At 43.3% G+C, this 20601-nt stretch overlaps 1 protein-coding gene across 1 annotated transcript; it reads left to right on the forward strand.

The window, feature by feature from the left end:
- The first annotated feature begins 5641 nt into the window (after positions 1–5641).
- On the forward strand, positions 5642–20247 carry LOC139542654 (probable G-protein coupled receptor 173). Its single transcript, XM_071348341.1, has 2 exons — positions 5642–6731; positions 18836–20247. Exon 2 carries the CDS (start codon positions 19066–19068, stop codon positions 20227–20229), a length of 1164 nt encoding a protein of 387 aa, XP_071204442.1. The 5' UTR covers positions 5642–6731; positions 18836–19065; the 3' UTR covers positions 20230–20247.
- Positions 20248–20601: the final 354 nt, after the last annotated feature.

Here is a 20601-nt window from a genome sequence, read left to right on the forward strand (position 1 = left end):
TTAAAATAATATAATAAAATATATATATATATCATACAATATAGCTCAGTATTTGGAATTTCTATTTTAAACTGTCTTTTATGCTCATCTTTATCAAGAGTGCCAATAATTTGGGATGTGACTGTAACTGTAACTGGGACAGGTTTGACACAAATAGGGCTTGCATGATTTAAGTGACTTACCCTACCCTCAATAGTCTGAAACACAACCTATTTCATTCCAAACAAATCCTTCAAGCCACAATGGCTATAAGGGCTCAGGGCCAGACCCAGATGCAGACACGGGAGGCAGATGGTTTGAGTGTTTGATATTTATTAGTTCCAAAAGGGGCAGCAAGAGAATGGTCGTGGACAGGCAAAAGGTCAAAACCAGATCAGAGTCCAGGAGGTACAGAGTGGCAGGCAGGCTCGAGGTCAGGGCAGGCAGGCGGGTACAGAGTCCAGAAAACAGGCAAGGGTCAAAACCGGGAAGACTAGTAAAAGAAAGAATAGCACGCTGGTTGACTTGAAACAGACAAGATGAACTGGCACAGAGAGACAGGAAACACAGGGAAAAATACACTGGGGAAAATAAGCGACACCTGGAGGGGGTGGAGACAATCACAAGGACAGGTGAAACAGATCAGGGCGTGACAATGGGAGTGTACAGAAAGAGTTTGTGTTGTGATACTGTTGATTAGCTAGGTAATCCACCGTATTGCACTGAGTTAGCATAAGTAAGTTAAATGAACCTGGGTTGTCTGCATGCGACATGTCAATATTAGGAAGGTGTTCCTAATGTTTGGTATACTCAGTGTATGTTACGAATTTGCTAAATGTACAATATGTTACAAATTTTGCTAAACTTATGATATGTTACAAATTCTAGCTAGGTGGCTAATGTTACCTAGCTGACTAACGTTAGCTAGGCTAGGGGTTAGGGTTAAGGTTAGGGTTTAGTTTAGAGTTAGGTTAAAGGGTTGGGGTTAGGGGAAGGGTTAACCAAAAAAGGGTTAAGGTTTGGGTTAGAGGGAGGGTTAGCTAAAATGCTAAGTAGTTGCAAAGTAGCTAAAAAGTAGTATGCAGTTGAAAAGTTGCTTATTAGCTAAAATTCTAAAGTTGTCTGTGATGAGAATCAAACTCACAACCTTCGGAATGCTAGACATTTGTGTTACTTAACATGCTAAGTAGTTGCAAAGTAGCAAAAAATTTGTAAGTGTGCTAATTAGCTTAAATGCTAAAGTTACTCGTGATGAGAACTTTCAACCTTTGGTTTGCTAGACATTCGCATTATACACCCACCCATCCACGCTGACCAACCACTTTCATTTTTGCCTTAAGTAACCATCTGTCTTATGTAACCATACCAAATGTAACATATTTTACTAATTTGAGTGTCCCGGATTTACATTTACTATGTTATGTCTAGTCTATGAGACCACGTTACGGGACACCATGACCCTGAGGGGCCTCACTCTCTGCAGTGCTATCTGCAGGCTCTAAACCCTGCATCTAGCCTACAATTACCCAGCACTGTCTCCAAACCACATCCCTAAATAACTTTCCAGAGTACTCTCCTAACTGCTTTTACCCATTTAACTCTTGGACTGGCTATGAGGAGTAGGATTTATCATGTGTACCAAGACACATTCGCCTGAAACTTGTATTCTCGTGTGAATGTAAAACACAGCTGAGGGAAAACAATGAAATTAACCTCATTCTGCGGTGGAACAGAGAAAGGACACAGATTGTTCCGTCTTTTACCACACATTCTGACATTCCTGACCACACATACTGTATTGATACTTGCTTACAAGGCATTCGAAAAGTACTTTTTTGTGAATTTGCATCCTTACCTCCTACATATTAATTTGAAAGTGATTCATAATGAAATGAATATGTCTCTGATTCAACTTTTCCTCTTTCCTCGCGTGAGAGGAGTGGTGGTGAAAGTAGGCAGTTGTTGACCTCAAGTGTGTCATAATCGTGACTTGCTGAAGGTTACATTTTCATTGTGACGTACAGTAGTATATGCTCAAAACAGTAAAAGCATGAAAAGTTCACTAGAATGAAGGCCAGACGTAGGTTTATATTGAATGAGAATATAAGCTACTGCAAGAAGTTGTGCAATGTTTACCATTGGGTAGTAGACTGATCAGTATCATTTTAGAATTAAACAGTTTATGAAAATATCAATGTTACAACTGATGACATCAAAATGTGTATTTCTTATGAGAAATTGAATTTCTTGCTGTTGTTGTGTCTACTTTACTTCTTCTTTTATTCTGTAATAAAGATGATGATCATCATTATCATTAATACCACCATCACCACCAAATATTGTTAGCAAGGCATTTTACAGAGGAAACATTAACATAACCAACGAAAAATAGTCCATTACGCAACGGGGAAGCCCACGCGAGGTAAAGTACGACGTTCTAAGCAGGTGTAAACACTTTGTTCTGAAAAGTTCTTTTTCAGGTTTTCAAAGGTCATCTATCTAAAATACACCACAGGAAGTTGCAAGGAAGCTGTCTACTTGAGTATCTCAATTTCATTTTCAATACATTCTTATTAAACATTACCCTTATTAGATAACAACTGAATACAGGCCTTGACAAAAACCTATGTGGGGCTAGTTTTTCATAACTGTTATTTAATTAATGCCCTGGTGTGTTTTTCAAATTTTTAGGATATAATTTGGAAATTCTGTAACAGTAACTGTATGATAGTAGGCCTATTTTCATTCATCATCACAAATCTATTTGTTAAAAACCAATAGTTTAATCTGCTAACTGAAGCAACAAAATACACTGAAAATTACAGAAATATATCCATTGATATCATATGACTTTGACTGAATACAGATTGACCAAATGTTTTGTCCTAAAACTTATTTCAGAACTCATTAGCCTTGGTGTATTAATAACTTGTCATTGAAAATAGTCTCATCAAATTTCAAGGTCGCCTTTTCTATTACTATTTTATGACAATGGCCAACATACAGTATTAGTAATTTAGTACAGAGTTATATAGAGTTAGATAATGACTTTACTTGGTAATATTCATATGTGGTTCATCATGTACAGAGCTAACATTGACGTTGATTAATGTAGATGGAATTGAGATGTTTTAGTTCCAGTACCACCGTATACAGTATAACAACGTTGAGGTCATTTGATTTAATTCTAACTAACCAATGGTAAACATTGGTTAGTTAGCAGTAATGACAACAGTATTTTATATTCTCATTCAATATAAACCTAAGTCTGGCCCCCATTCTAGGGAAATACCCGTCAGTTTCACAGACCATTCAGACAACACTGTTGTCATGCCAACAGATGAACCATAAACATGTGAGTACAAGGCTATTGAGAGAGATGAACCATCTCTGTTAAAGGGAAAGTTCACCCAAATTACAGATTTAAGTAATTGTATTAATAAAGTATTCTAAAGACATACAGAATCTGCAATCCATAGTTTTGCTATGCTTACTACTATATTCTCATCTTAATATTAGTACCATAAAATATAAAACAATGGGGGTTGATAAGCCCTGTTCTTCCAGATATATTGAGTCCTAGACTCCCCAGATCATTAGCCTACACATCAAAGACTGCAGGTTCAAAGACTACTCCATATGATATTCAGCTCTTTTTTATGGTCTGTCGAGAAAGATAGGAACAGTTGTCCAGGAATCATGACCAGTAGGGACAGGCTACAGTTCACTTTGCCTCCCAGCCAAGATCTTACCTGGGACCAGGCTTCCCGGTTGGCGGATGCACACTATATGCCTCGTTTGCCATACACACAACGGCAAGAAGTTCCTAGAAGTCCATTACTATGTCATATTCACCATTTACTTTGACATTGACCTTGGCTGAACAAGCTTATACTAGGACCCAAATTAAATTTAAAAAAGACAGTTTTACATTCTTCCCCGGCCCCACAGAATGAAGAAAAACCTCCAATGGATTGTTGCTATGATTTTTGGGAGAGTTACTCTGTGTCCGGCTCTCTTTCCTAAATATTTCCCTTTGTCAGGAGATGCCATCTGGTCCCCTAGCTTCCAGCGGTTTAGACAGCTGTCGAGGCAGGCATGACGGCACTCGGCACAGTGTTGTGTCATGCCGAGACAAAACACCTTTTAACCAGGGATTTAGAGCAGGATTAAATGATTGGGCACCAATAGCCTTACAAGGGAAGTGACTTACATCACCGCTTTTTATGTCAATATCAACATCACCTGGTGAAGCCATGTGGTCTGATGCCTCCACAATGCAGTCTGACCTTCACTAATACTATGGAAGTATTTGTAGAGATGATGATAGTGATGATGGTGATAATAATGATGATAAGGATGAGGATGGGGTTGAGGATGATGATTATGATTATAATGACGATGATGATGATTATTATGATGATGAGGATGATTCAAGTAAAAAAAAAAAAGAATCTAAACAGAAAGTCATCTAAACTAAAGCCAGATGAGAAATAACAGTGCACCTGACTTTTTCTTTAGCTCTCTAGAGTGGCAGCTGTTGCTTCAGTCTGACCCTTGATATATAGTGAGCTCCAAAAGTATTGTGACAGTGACACATTTGTTGTTGTTTTGGCTTTGTACTCCAACACTTTGGATTTGAAATGATACAATGGCTATGATAAATAATGCATTGTGTCATTTTGGAGTCACTTTTATTGTAAATAAGAATAGAATATGTTTCTAAACACTTCTACATTAATGTGGAGGCTACCATGATTACGGATAGGCCTGAATGAATCGTGAATAATGATGAGTGAGAAAGTAACAGACGCACAAATATCATACCCACCCAAAAAATGCTAATCTCTCTGTTATTGTAATGGTGAGAGGTTAGCATGTCTTGGGGGTATGATATTTGGGCGTCTGTAACTTTCTTACTCATCATTATTCACGATTCATTCAGGACTATCCGTAATCCTGGTAGGATCCAGATTAATGTAGAAGTGTTTAGAAACATATTCTATTCTTATTTACAATAAAAGTGACTCCAAAATGACACAATGCATTATTTACCATTCATTTCTTTTGGGCACAAAATATAAACAAAACAAACAGCAAATGCATTCAACAAATATGTAGAGTCGCAAGCTTGATGTAGTCATTGCGTGCTATGAATATGGGACCAAATACTTAACTTTTCGCTACTTTAATACACATATAAGGGAATTTGTCCGAATACTTTTGGTTCCTTAAAATGGGGGGCCAATGTACAAAAAGTGCTGTAATTTCTAAACGGTTCACCAATATGGATGAAAATACCCTCAAATTAAAGCTGACAGTCTGCACTTTAACCTCATATAATTTCAAATCCAATTGTCACTGTCCCAATACTTTTGGAGCTCACTGTATAAACAATCTATATTTACATATAAATATACTTTGCTATCACATGATCAGGTCAAGTAATACTTTATTATAGGGCCTACCACCATGATGGGAAAGCAACAACATTAAAAACAATAGCCTACAGCAGTTGAAATATATGCTTTGTTAAAAAAAAAAAGGGCACAGTAACTTCAAACTGTCACATCATGAAGAGGGGAGATACTATTTCCAATATCCTTTCCATGTAGTGAAGTTATGTGACTGATTGTGTATCACACGGATTCTTTTTTTCTCTAGAACACCGTACCACGCGCCTGTCCTATTCCGAAAGATCCCGAATCTTACATCGCTAATTCCGAAGGGAGCCGAGGAAAACCCGAGGCTCCGCGCATAGACGAGAGCCGCTGTTTCCAATTCACCATTGCTAACAGCCATTTCATTTAGGTCATTTCTAGTTTTCATTATTTATACAATGACTGAGGATGGATTCCAAACGACTTGACATGTCCGTGAAAGACCTGGGATTTGGGATTTATCACCGCAAACAATGAATCGTTTTTTCAATCCCATCAAAGACCAAACCAGACGGGTGCATTTTTAAATATATAGGGCGCCTACAGTGTACATATTTTCAAAAAGGATGACTGCACTCTGAACGGAGTCCGCATATTGGCCTACAGTTGAATATGGAAGAGGATGGGTTATCACTGAAAATATAAAATCACAAGAGACTAGAATGGTCGAAAAAAGGCGTCTCTTTTTTTGATGGAGAATCCAACAAGCAGAGCAAGCCCCACAATAAAAGCGTGATGTTCTGTAATATGACCACCGTTATTTTCAAAATTGAGATGCGTTTACCAGTGATAGGATCCAGTTGATGACATTCACCGAGAAATAAGTATTTGAAAACAGAAAAGATTGTCAGAATTGGAATTTACCCATTTGTTCTATTCTGTCAGTGTGATGGGAATTTATTGCTGAACATTGGGAGAGCTTTATGGAAAACCCGAAGACATGACATGCACACGAAAAAAGAGGAAACGATCCTTTTTGTTCTTTAAAACCTGTGTTTATTTAAGAAGTCTGCAACAGGCTTAATTGACGGGGGAGCCTTGCAAAAGTAAAAGTATATGTGCATTAAGATCTGATTCTACTGAGGTGACAATACCCTGTATAAATGATGTTTTCAGTCATTTAATTGTGAAGGATGTCGACATTCATTGTGGATTATATTTGGAATTTATGCTCGTTTTGTTGACCCCTCTATGCTATTTACTGTTGCTTTACCATGATCTTTGAATCATTTTATATTTAATGTGGACTGCAACAAGCGGCCTAGAATAAAATCCTAAACCTTTGTCTCGAGGACAAGCATAATAAATAAGGTAAGATTTCCTTTCACCTTCCTATGTCATTTTTTTTGTTTCGGTGTTTTTGTTATTACTCCTAGGCCCCACGTAGCCTTATGTTTTCCCCCAGGTACCTGGTTAATTCGTTAACGTGTGTGAAACCCATTTTTGGGGCTACAACATAGCCTATTTCTGTTATGATTCATGCAGCCCCATGACGCATGCCATAAACAAACTGTACATGTAGGCCCTTAATATCTTCTGGTTATTATAGTCGACACACACCACTGCAGATTTAAGTGCCATTTGTGTGATCTATGCCCTATGGTAAATTACAACGGGGAACCGCATTATGGACACGAGGCTATATCAATCGGTAGCTATATTATTCACTGGTCAAATTTCCGTTATGACAGCATCGATACAGGTCTACCCATTTGCGAATGCGATGCAACTGGGGTGTTGGGGTCTCGTCATCAGCCCTCGTTGATGAATTATTATCAACATCATCTGTTCATGAATTGTGAAAGGATTGGATCAAGTTGAATGCTTCAAATGACCCAGTCTACCATAGGCTCTAGGCCTATTCGCAATTGTTCATGCATTTACTTAACTTCAAACATGACGCGTCAAGCCCACCTCTAAACCTATTGTATTTTCCCTAGCCCCGGATGTGTTTATTCATATTCTAATACCGTTGTTTATAATTGCATTCGGTCGGTGATGAACAGTGTCAGAGTGATTCCGGCTCCTTTGGTTGGTGAATTCCGCGTCGCCTCCTCCCACCGCGACCATGGCAGCAGTACTCTATTGCTGTTGCTATCCAGTTCTTGACAATGGCTCAGCTACCACCAACCCACTCCAATTTCTCCAGGCCCCTCCCTTCATGATCTATAGCCTTTCGGTATTCCTGTGAAGCTCTTATATCCCTATAGCCAGTATATTAATTTTGCAATCAAAATTATATAGGCCTACACATGATGATGTAATCTTACCTCATCAATATCTTTGTTTTTCCCCATCGTTTGAACTCCTTTTCCACTCACATCTTTCTGTATATTAATAATCTATTCTTCATATGCCTATTTCTCTTATACCTTTTTGGCCTCCAGGCATAAGCAACATAAGCAGCAAAATGAGTAGAATTGCAAGAAATGTGTTATAAAATTGCTAAATACTCTCTCCGCCCCATGGCAAAATGGGTAGAACTGCAGAAAATTCGCTTTAAAACAGCAAAAATGTCTCCCTGCCCCGAGGCAAAATTTGTAGAATTGCAGGACTTTAAAACTCTCTGCTGTCAAGATTTGGCCTGCTTGTTAGCATTCCCCCAAAGCAAATATCGCTTAGGGCCTCCAAAAGGCTAGAGCCGGCCCTGAATATAGGGCTTCTACAAACTGTTCTCATGTTCTAGCCACCAAGGTTCATGCCACTTAGACTAATAAAGTCACATGAAATGTAATAGACCAGAGCCTTATATTTGGATTATAGATTCTTTATCTCAATATAAGGCTCTGGAACAGCCTAATTAATTCTAAATATCTTAGGCCTACAGTGTAATGATAGAGGTGATTGAATAGGAGACACCAATAGTGTGCTACAATAAATTAAAAAAATGATTCTAATAATTTACCAATTATTAGCCTATGACAGGTGTGTGTTTCTGCTGTGATTCTGCTATTGACACAGACAAGTGACACTCAACCACATACTTCATCTAGCTATTGTTAATCTACTAACTCAATATATCAGGTGCCACCCAGGGCCGGCCCCAGGCATAAGCGACATAAGCAGTCACAGGGCCCCCGGTCGCTTGTTGGAATCTATAGTATTCCACAAATGTAACCATGGGGAATGGTAATATAGAAGACATTATGTCTACATGACCATAGTATTACATCATGTGAACAGAGTCAAATGATACCACAGTCCCTTTCTATAGCTAGCAACACAAAACTGTGACATTGCTTTGGTTTAAAAATGTCTCATGCCTAATTAAGTAAGCCCCTGTTTATATCTGAAATATTGGATTTACTATAACAAATCAAAAATTGAAAAATATATGTATATGAGAGATTGGGCAATTAACAAGAATATAGGCCCCTATAGGTTTTTTTTTTAATATGCCATATTGAAATTGGTTTAAAGTTACACTACTGGTCAAATGTTTTAGAACACCTATTCATTCAAGGGGTTTTCTTTATTTGTACTATTTTCTACATTGTAGAATAATAGTGAAGACATCAAAACTATGAAATAACATATATGGAATCATGTAGTAACCAAAAAAGGGTTAAACAAATGAAAATATATTTTATATTTGGGATTCTTCAAATAGCCACCCTTTGCCTTGATGACAGCTTTGCACAATCTTGGCATTCTCTCAATCAGCTTCTCTCAATCAGGAATGCTTTTCCAACAGTCTTGAAGGAGCTCCCACATATGCTGAGCAATTGGGTTGAGGTCTGGTGATTGTGGAGGCCAGGTCATCTGATGCAGCACTCCATCACTCTCCTTCTTGGTAAAAGAGCCCTTACACATCCTGGAGGTGTGTTGGGTCATTTTCCTATTTAAAAACAAATGATAGTCCCACTAAGCACAAACCAGATGGGATGGTGTATCGATGCAGAATGCTGTGATAGCCATGCTGGTTAAGTGTGCCTTGAATTCTAAATAAATCACAGACAGTGTCACCAGCAAAGCACCCCCACACCACAACACCTCCTCCTCCATGCTTTACAGTGTGAAATACCAATGCCGAGACCATCCGGTTGGAACTAAAAATCTCAAATTTGGACTCCAGACTAAAGGACAAATTTCCATTGGTCTAATATCTATTGCTCGTGTTTCTTGGCCCAAGCAAGCCTCTTCTTCTTATTGATGTCCTTTAGTTGTGGTTTCTTTGCAGCAATTCGACCATGAATGCTTGATTCCCTCAGTCTCCTCTGAACAGTTGATGTTGAGATGTGTCTGTTACTTGAACTCTGTGAAGCATTATTTGGGCTGCAATTTCTGAGGCTGGTAACTCAAATTAACTTATTCTCTGCAGCAGAGGTAACTCTGGGTCTTCCATTCCTTTGGCGGTCCTCATGAGAGCCAGTTTCATCATAGCGCTTGATGGTTTTTGCGACTGCACTTGAAGAAACTTTCAAAGTTCTTGAAATGTTCCAGATTGACTGACCTTCATGTCTTAAAGTAATGATGGACTGTCATTTCTCTTTGCTTATTTGAGCTGTTCTTGCCATAATATGGACTTGGTCTTTTACCAAATAGGTATATCTTCTGTATACTCCTCCTACCTTGTCACAACACAACTGGATTGGCTCAAATGCATTAAGAAGGAAAGAAATTCCATAAATTAACTTTTAAGAAGGCACACCTGTTAATTGAAATGCATTCCAGGTGACTACCTCATGAAGTTGGTTGAGAGAATGCCAAGAGTGTGCAAAGCTGTCATCAAGGCAAAGGGTGGCTATTTGAAGAATCTCAAATATAAAATATATTTTGATTTGTTTAACACTTTTTTTGTTTACTACATGATTCCATATGTGTTATTTAATAGTGTTGATATCTTCACTATTATTCTACAATAGTAAATAGTAAAAAATAGTAAAATTAAAGAAAAACCCTTGAATGAGAGGTGTTCGAAAACTTTTGACCAGTAGTGTACATTTATGTATTTCAGCTCTTATTCATTAATATAAGCATTATTATTCAATAATATGGGTTTTATTTTTAAATGAAGGAGAACTGGGCTCATCAGGGACCACTGGGTTATTATGAGTAACTGTGTTAGCACTTTATAATACCTTTAATTAGAACGCCATCATAAATACTCAGGTATGCTTATAAATGTTTTAGAAATTATTCTAAATGTATATAATAATTTTACTCTACGTATAATGAATTGTTTACTAAGACATTTTCTGAAGTGTTATCATAGACTTTGAGAACTAACTATGGGTGCACTTATAACTGAAAACAGTTTATTATGTGATACCTTCATTGGCTTTCTCATATGGTATGCACTCCCCAGAAAAAACGAAACAATAGCTATTCTCCATCTGAAACTATCAATGCCCCCACCATTCATCACAATAGTTCATATAGTCTTACAGACAGACAGACAGACAGACAGACAGACAGACACGACAGACATGACAGACACGACACACACACACACACACACACACACACACACACACACACACACACACACACACACACACACACACACACACACACACACACACACACACACACACACACACACACACACACACACACACACACACACACACACACACACAGAGAGAGAATAACACAGCACAAGGCAGAATGGTCCTGTAGCCTAGCAACAAGCTGCTGTAATTACTGTGACAGAAATACATTAGTATGCCTGCGGTGAAACAATGGTTCTAAGCCCTTCTCTCTCCTGTAGGACTCACATACTCCATAATCATCACCTGTACATTCCCCCGATCACTTCCGAAGGTTTCATCAATACAAATGATGGTGGTGGAGGGGTCAATACCGATTGACTCCCATCACACACACACACCCACTCATACACAAGAGAGCATGCACAGACACCTACACATGCACACCACTGAGCTATCAGACATACTGTACATCTCAAGTGTCACTGTGCAATGCAACCTCTTTTGGAAATGCCCGGTCAGTGGTCCCCAAAGTGACTGCACCAATGAGGCTTCATCAAGCAAATGCCATCTCAACTTCACAAGTGATTTGTTTTCCCCCATCTCCTTCACACACACACACACACACACACACACACACACACACACACACACACACACACACACACACACACACACACACACACACACACACACACACACACACACACACACACACACACACACACACACACACACACACACACACACACACACACACACACACACAAATATTGTAAGGTGTTGTAGCCTAGCAACAAGCGAGGTAATTACCGTGACAGACTAGTTGCTGGCATGCCATGTAGCGTGTGGAGAAAACAGCTGATATGATTGGTGCTGAGGGGGAAGGAGAAGATGTTCCACAGCATGCTACAGCAGATGCCTATGTGAGCCCTGTTTCACCCCTTGTAGAAACAATTGATTGATTCCATGGGACAAATGATTTGTGTAATTCCGAGGATGATGACTTGAACATCTTCCTCCACTATTATGACATTTGATTCTGTATTACAGGCCTTGAATAATGCTCGAAGATAGGGCCTTTAATACAATGTATTAATGTTGTAAACAACTACAGTCAGAACGTTATTTCGGGGTAAAGGGTGGGGAAGGTGGGACAGACTTGGACATAAAGATGGAAAATTAGTTAAAGGGATAGTTCAGGATACCATTTGTATGTCTCTGCGTCCAGTATGAAGGAAGTTAGAGGTAGTTTTGCGAGCCAATTCTAACTAGCGTTAGGTTAGTGAAAAATAATAATAATTGTATCCACGGGTCCATCTGACTCTGGGGAAGTAGATAAAGGGGTTCATTGTCAAGATCCCGAACTATCCCTTAAAGAGTTAACTGAAATAGAATAACATACCTTATTATTACGATGTACTACATACAGTGGGGTCCAGAATTATTGGATCCCTTGATAACGATGAGCAAAAAATACTGTATAAAATAAATAATTCAAATACTGGGCTAAATTGTATGCTCATTTGTTAAACAAGTAATGCAAAAAATATATAAAAAAGATATGGGTCAAAATTATTGGATCCCCTGTTTTCAATACTCCAGAACCATTTGCATTTTAGTCTTTCTTTTTTTTTAGCAGACGCTCTTATCCAGAGCAACTTACGGTTAGTGCATTCATCTCAAACTAGCTGAGACATAAGGCAGATGTATTATTTAAGATACTCTTTGAAGAGGTAGGTTTTCAGACATTTTCGTAAGATGGGCATGGACAGTGCTGTCCTAGCATCAGGGGAAAGCTGGTTCCACCATTGGGGTGCCAGACCAGAGGAGAGCTTTGACCACTGCTCCCGTAGGGGTGGGACAACCAAGAGACCAGAGGTGGCAGAACAGAGCGCTCAGGTTTGGATGTAGGGTTTGTGCATAGCCTGAAGTTAGAGCAGGGCAGTTCCCTTTGCTGCTCCATAGGCAGGTACTATGGTCTTGTAGTGGATGCCCGCTTCGACTGGAAGCCAGTGGAGTGTATGGAGGAGTGAAGTGAAGAGAGAACTTGGGAGGTTGAACACTAGATGGGCTGCAGTGTTCTGGATAAGTTGTAGGTGTTTGATGGCACACGCGGGGAGTCCAGCAAGCAGAGAGTTGCAGTAGTCCAGAAGGGATATGACGAGTGATTGGATTAGGACCTGCGCCTCTTCCTGTGTGAGGAAAAGTCGTACTCTACGGATGTTGTAGAGCATGAACCTGCAGGAGAGAGTCACTGCTTTGATGTTTGCAGAGAACGACAGGGTGTTGTCAAGGGTCACTCCAAGGTCTTTTGCATTCTGGGAGGGGGACACAGTAGAGTTTTCAAACGTGATGGAGAGGTCTTGGGAGGAAGAGTAGCTCCGTCTTGTTGAGGTTGAGCTTGAGGTGGCGGGCTGACATACACGCTGAGATATCTGCCAGGCACGCAGAGATGCATGTTGCCACCTGGGTGTCAGAAGGGGGGAATGAGAAAAGCAGTTGAGTGTCATCCGCATAGCAATGATAGAAGAGACCATGAGAGGATATGACAGAGCCGAGTGACTTGGTGTATGGAGAAAAGAGGAGAGGACCTAGAACTGAGCCCTGGGGGGCACCAGTAGTGAGAGCACATGGTGCAGACACAGATCCTCTCTGCGCCACCTGGTAAGAGCACATGCCAAGCAGGATGCAATCCAGGAGTGTGCAGAGCATAAGACGCACAATCCTGAGAGGGTGGAGAGGAGGGTCTGGTAATTCACAGTGTCGAAGGCAGCAGATAGATCGAGGAGGATGAGAACAGCAGAGAGAGAGAGTCAGCTTTGGCACAGAGAAGAGCAGTCTCAGTTGAGTGACCCGTCTTGAAGTCTGACTGATTAGTGTCAAGAAGATTGTTCTGAGAGAGATAACGAGAGAGTTGGTCAGAGAAAGCACGCTCAAGTGTTTAGGAAAGAAAAGAATGAAGGGATACTGATCAGAGGGGTTGAGTGCTGGTTTCTTGAGGAGGAGAGATACTCTGGCCCTCTTGAAGTCAGAGGGGACGCAGCCAGTGGTCAGGGATGAGTTGATGAGGGAGGAATGGGAGAAGGTCTCCAGAGATGGTCTGGAGAAGGGAAGAGGGAATGACTGTCGAGTGGGCATGTTGTTGGGCAGCTGGATTTCAGCGGGATTTCAGCTGGAGAGAGGGAAGAAAGAGGTCAAGGCGTAGGGGAGTTCTGTGTGAGTGGGACCAGTGGACTCAGTATGCTGAGTGAATGAGGAGTGGTAGTCATCAACCTTTTTATCAAGAGAGGAAGGAGAGAGAGGAGGTGGAGGATTAAAGAGGAAGGAGAAGGTGGAAAAGAGTTTCCCAGGGTTGGAGGCAGAGGCTTGGAATTAAGAGTGATAGAAAGTGGCTTTAGCAGAGGATACAGAAGAGAAGGTAAAGAGGAGGGAGTGGAAGGATGATAGGTTCTCCGGAAGTTTAGTTTTCCTCCATTTTTGCCTAGCTGCTCAGCACCCTCCCCCTGCGAGGATAAAGTCACTGAGCCTTTTTCTAAAATGTTTATGAGATTGGAGAACACATTGGGAGGGACCTTAGGCCATTCCAAGTCAAAAATCTGGTTGCCTCTGCCCAGAGGCCGCAAGTGGATCTTCTAGCAAGACAACAACCACAAGCGCACACCAAAATCCACAAAGAAATTGTTAATTTATCACAAAATCAACATTTTGCAATGGCCATCTCAGTTTCCAGAATTGAACACCATTGAAAATGTGTTGTTTGAATTGAAGAGGGCAGTCCATAAGCACAGATGAAGGATATCTAGGACCTGGAAAGATTCTGAATGGAGGAATGGTCAAGATCCCTCCCAATGTGTTCTTTAATTTCATAAAACATTTTAGAAAAAGGCTCAGTGTCATTATCCTCGCAGGGGGAGGGTGCTGGAGTATTGAAAACAGATGATCCAATCATTTTGATCAATATCTTTTTTATATTTTTTATTACTTGTTGAACAAAACCTCTTTCTCTGAGCAATAGTATTAGTATAAAATAATATACTGTAATTGTTCTATTTTTTGGTAGCATACAATATAGCTCAGTATTTGTATTATTAATTTTATACAGTCTTTTGTCCTCATCTGTCACGCCCTGACCATAGAGAGCCTTGTTATTCTCTATTTTGATTAGGTCGGGGTGTGACTAGGGGGGGGGTGTTCCTATCTAGGTGTTTTGATTTCTATGTTGGCCTGGTATGGTTCCCAATCAAAGGCAACTGTTTATCGTTGTCTCTGATTGGGGATCATATTTAGGCAGCCATTTCCCCACTGGTTTTTGTGGGATCTTGCTTTCATGTTGATGCCTGTGAGCTCTACAGTACGTCACGTTTCGTTGCTCTTTATTGTTTTTGTGAGTTTCAATTAATAAACATGTGGAACTCTACGTACGCTGCGCCTTGGTCCGAGTATGATTACCACGACGATCGTGACAGAAGATCCCACCACAACAGGACCAAGCAGCGTGCCCGGGAAGAGAAGGTATCCTGGGCTTGGGAGGAATTAAAGGAGGAGAAGACATCCTGGACTTGGGAGGAAATTATGGCTGGAGACGAAAGCCTTCCGTGGAAGCAGACGCAGGGAGAGAAGGGAGGACAGCGACGACGCCGGGGTTCGCGGCCACAGAGTAAGCCCAAAAGACAGCCCCCCCAAAATATTTGGGGGGTGGGCACACGGGGCGGTCGGCGGAGCCGAGGAATGAGCCAGAGACCGTCAGGGAGTCGAAGGAGGAACTCGACGAAAGATTCCGGAGAGAGGTGGTGGCGATGAGAGTGCTGCAGAGCGGGCGTGCTGAGGAGCGTGACACCAGTCCGGTGTCATCTGCATCAGTTTCACGCATCTGGCCTCCAGTGCGCCTCCCCAGTCCGGTACGTCCTGTGTCTCCTCCACGCCCTCGCCCTGAAGTGTGGGTCACCGTTCCGGTACGATTTGTGCCAGTTCTACACACCAGGTCTCCAGTGCGCATACACAGCCCAGTACGTCCTGTGCCAGCTCCCCGCACTCGCCGTGCGAAGTGTGTCATTGTTCCGGTACAATTTGTGCCGGTTCTACGCACCAGGTCTCCAGTGCGCCTCCACAGCCCAGTATGTCCTGTACCTGATCCTCGCACTCTCCCTGAAGTGCGTGTCCCTTGTCCGGTACGTCCTGTGCCTGCTACTCGCACTCTCCCTGAAGTGCGTGTCCCCAGTCCGGTACGTCCTGTGCCTGCTCCTCGCACTCTCCCTTAAGTGTGTGTCCCCAGTCCGGTACGTCCTGTGCCTGCTCCTCGCACTCTCCCTCAAGTACGCCTTCCCAGTCAGGTACGTCCTGTGCCTGCTCCCCGCACTCGCCCTGAAGTGTGTGTCACCAGTCTGGTGCCACCTGTGCCGGCCCCACGCATCAGGCCTCCAGTGCGCCTACCCAGTCCAGAGCGGCAGGCGACGGTCCCCAGTCCAGAGCGTCAGGCGACGGTCCCCAGTCCAGAACTTCAGGCGACGGTCCCCAGTCCAGAGCTTCAGGCGACGGTCCCCAGTCCAGAGCTTCAGGCGACGGTCCCCAGTCCAGAGCTTCAGGCGACGGTCCCCAGTCCAGAGCTTCAGGCGACGAGTCCCAGTCCAGAGCTTCCGGCGACGGTTCACAGTCCGGAGCTGCCGGCCACGTTTCACAGTCCGGAACCTCCTGCAACGGTCCACGGTCCAGAACCTCCTGTGACGGTCCACGGTCCGGAACCTCTTGCGATGGTCCATGGTCCAGAACCTCCAGCTCCAGGGCAGGAGCCTTCCTCTGTGCCGATGCCCAGTCCGAGCACGGCGTCCAGCTCAGCTCCAGGGCAGGAGCCTTCCTCTTCGCCGATGTCCAGTCCAGGCACGGCGTCCAGTCCCACCCCAAGGCCGGAGCCTTCCTCTATGCCGGTGCCCAGTCCTGGCACGGCGTCCGGTCCCGCTCCATGGCAGGAGCCTTCCTCTGCGCCGATGTCCAGTCCAGGCACGGCGGGGGCAAAGACCCGCACCGGAGCCGCCACCGACACTAGTCACCCCCCCCCCCTACCCTCCCCAGTTGGTTTCAGGTTTTGCGGCCAGAGTCCGCACCTTTGGGGGGGGGGGTGGTACTGTCACGCCCTGACCATAGAGAGCCTTGTTATTCTCTATTTTGGTTAGGTCGGGGTGTGACTAGGGGGAGTGTTCCTATCTAGGTGTTTTGATTTCTATGTTGTTCTGGTATGGTTCCCAATCAGAGGCAGCTGTTTATTGTTGTCTCTGATTGGGGATCATATTTAGGCAGCCATTTCCCCACTGGTTTTTGTGGGATCTTGTTTTCGTGTTGATGCCTGTGAGCTCTACAGTACGTTACGTTTCGTTGCTCTTTATTGTTTTTGTGAATTTCAATTAATAAACACGTGGAACTCTACGTACGCTGCGCCTTGTTCCGAGTATGATTACCATGACGATCGTGACATCATCTTTAATAAGGGATCGTTAGCTGACATGGTCTAGTTGATCTGGAGATTTCTAAAATAGTTATAAATAGCTCTCCTAAGACAGGGGTTCCCATACTTTTTCATTCGGGGCCCCCCTTCCAGCATTGGGGAACAATGCTATAGGCACCATCACTGTTCATCACTGTTCAGAGAATTTTGCAGGTTTATGTAACGGCTGTCTTCGGGTGAAATTAGGATATTTAAACGACGAACAAAAACAACAAACTGACAGAAGGAACCGAAAACGCTACAGTCCTGAACATGGGAACACAGAACAGATGAACACACGAACAGGAACAATCACCCACAAACAAACAGTGAAAACAGGCTACCTTAATATGGTTCCCAATCAGAGACAATGACAAACACCTGCCTCTGATTGAGAACCATATTAGGCCAAACAACAAACCCAACATAGAAACACAAAACATAGAATGCCCACCCAGCTCACATCCTGACCAACTAAACAAAGACTAAACAAAGTAAATAAGGTCAGGAACGTGACAGTTTAAAGCTTATTTCTTGCAATTCTACACATTTTGTCAGGGTGCAAAGAAAATTTTTCAGTTTTAAAGCAAATATTCTTGCAATTCTATACATTTTGCCATGTCATGTGATATTTGAGTGACAAAAAATTGACAACAGTATATATGGGCTAAAAAAACGTTAGCTGACATGGGCTAGTTGATCTGGACATTTCTGACAAATTATAAACAGCTCTCTAAGGTATGCAATGACTGACATGACAAGAGGAACTGATGATGCACTAGCCAATTTCAAATTGCACCTTGTGCATTCTACCATTACAACTTTTAAGAGTAAGTTGAAAGCCGGCGTGAGTTTGTTTTATTTATTTTGGGGGGGAGGGGGGACCCACAGGCCCCAGAGTTTGGGAACCACTGTGCTAAATGACATAAATCCAAATGTAAAAAATGCTGCTGGAGTATTGAAAACAATTTTGACAAATAATAATTTTGAAATATCTTTCTGATTTTTTTGTATTAAATGAGCATACAATTTAGCTCAGTATTTGTATTATTTATTTGATACTGTATTTTTTGCTCATCCTTATCAAGGAATCCAATCATTCTGGAACCCGCTGTATGTAAACTGGGGCTACTAGGGCTAATCATCTGCATATAGGTAGTTACACGGTTGGTAGAATGGCTGTGTCTAACACTTCATACTCTTACCTAACTCCATATTGGCCTAGCACGATATTGACAGTTAGGTAATCATTGCATATCATAACCACCACTTCCTGGAGATTATGACATTTTACAAAACAACTGCTGCAGTCCAGCTAGGCCAATGCTGGAATCATAAAAGCATTGTATTTTACTATTAGAAAACCCAAGAGACACACACCTCTCATATTAACCTTATACAGTATACTCCCTGCAAACGCTTACACTGTATTATTCCACACTGATGTCAGACCTGGAAGTCCATCCAAACATTTAATGCTTGCTGTTCTTACTTCCTGTTTACAGGAGCTGAAGCTGTGAGAAGAAGAGGCACGAGAGGTAGAGCTACAGGAAACAAGGGGCTTAGTGAAAAATGGGGCAATGCGGACTGAAGCGCTCCGGTTCCATGTGAGATCAAAAGGAGAGGCAACCACGAGGACGAACGAAAGGGCAGCTGGAGGAGGAGGCGGAGGAGGAGAGGGAGAAGGAGGAGTGGATTTCAGGAGAGAAGTGGGCATAACCTGGGAGACAAAGGGATGGCCAATGGCAACGAGACCAGTGAGGGGCTCGCCGGTCCCCTGGCGGCGGTGGTGGCCACGACGGGAGGGATGGCAGTCGGGGGCCCTTCGTCAGCTGTGTCCACCTACATCAAACTGGTCCTACTGGGGCTAATCATCTGCATCAGCCTGGTGGGGAACCTGGTGGTGTCTCTGCTGGTCCTCAGGGACCGGGCCCTGCACAAGGCCCCCTACTACTTCCTGCTGGACCTGTGCCTGGCCGACACCATCCGCTCGGCCGTCTGCTTCCCCTTCGTGCTGGTGTCCATCAAGAACGGCTCGGCCTGGACCTACAGCGTGCTCAGCTGCAAGGTGGTGGCCTTCATGGCCGTGCTCTTCTGCTTCCATGCCGCCTTCATGTTGTTTTGCATCAGCGTGACGCGCTACATGGCCATCGCCCACCACCGCTTCTACTCCAAGCGCATGACCTTCTGGACGTGCGTGGCGGTGGTGTGCATGGTGTGGACACTGTCGGTGGCCATGGCCTTCCCACCTGTCTTTGATGTGGGCACCTACAAGTTCATCCGCGAGGAGGACCAGTGCATCTTCGAGCACCGCTACTTCAAGGCAAACGACACACTGGGCTTTATGCTGATGCTGGCCGTGCTGATCCTGGCCACGCACGTGGTCTACATGAAACTGCTGCTCTTCGAGTACAAGCACCGCAAGATGAAGCCCGTCCAGATGGTGCCAGCTATTAGCCAAAACTGGACCTTCCATGGGCCTGGCGCCACCGGCCAGGCGGCAGCCAACTGGATCGCAGGCTTTGGTCGGGGCCCCATGCCGCCCACCCTGCTGGGCATCCGGCAGAACTTGCACAACCAGAACCGGCGCCTGTTGGGCATGGAGGAGTTCAAGGCGGAGAAGCAGCTCGGCAGGATGTTCTACGTGATCACCCTGTTGTTCCTGGTGCTGTGGTCACCCTACATAGTGGCCTGCTACTGGCGGGTGTTTGTCAAGGCCTGCACCATACCGCACCGGTACCTCTCCACCACCGTATGGATGAGCTTTGCCCAGGCAGGGGTAAACCCCATTGTCTGCTTCTTCCTCAACAAGGACCTGAAGAAGGGGCTCCTGGCACACCTGCCAGCCAGCTGTAGGACTAAACCTCATCTGCCCCGAGAGCCTTATCGCGTCATGTGAGGGGGACGGTGGGCGGTCGTTACCTGGGGAGGGTGGGGTGGGGGGGTGGCAGGGATGTCTGGGAGTTGTTTGGTTGGCTGAGGGACCATTTGAGTTGTTGTGGCCTTTGATTCAGTGCAAGATGATTTAAAAGGGGTGGGTGTCAGTCTGGAACTGTTGAAGAGGTTAAAATTTCAGAATTCCATTCACCTCCATGTGATGTATCTGGGTTTCTGCTTGTCAGAGGAGAGCATAGGTATTTCAAGCTCATTTGGGATGTTCTAAATTGTTTTTCTAAAGTCTTATTGGGGGAGTATTACACACAGTAACAGGCATGTGGTGGCTGCAGTGTAGAAACCATGAAATCAATTGTTGGTCTAAAATTATTATAGA

This window comes from Salvelinus alpinus, chromosome 17 (genome assembly GCF_045679555.1).
Source record: "Salvelinus alpinus chromosome 17, SLU_Salpinus.1, whole genome shotgun sequence".
NCBI classification, from domain to species: domain Eukaryota; kingdom Metazoa; phylum Chordata; class Actinopteri; order Salmoniformes; family Salmonidae; genus Salvelinus; species Salvelinus alpinus.

Coding starts and splice junctions, on each gene's coding strand:
- LOC139542654 (XM_071348341.1), top strand. CDS start 19,066: ATGGCCAATGGCAACGAGACCAGTGAGGGGCTCGCCGGTCCCCTGGCG.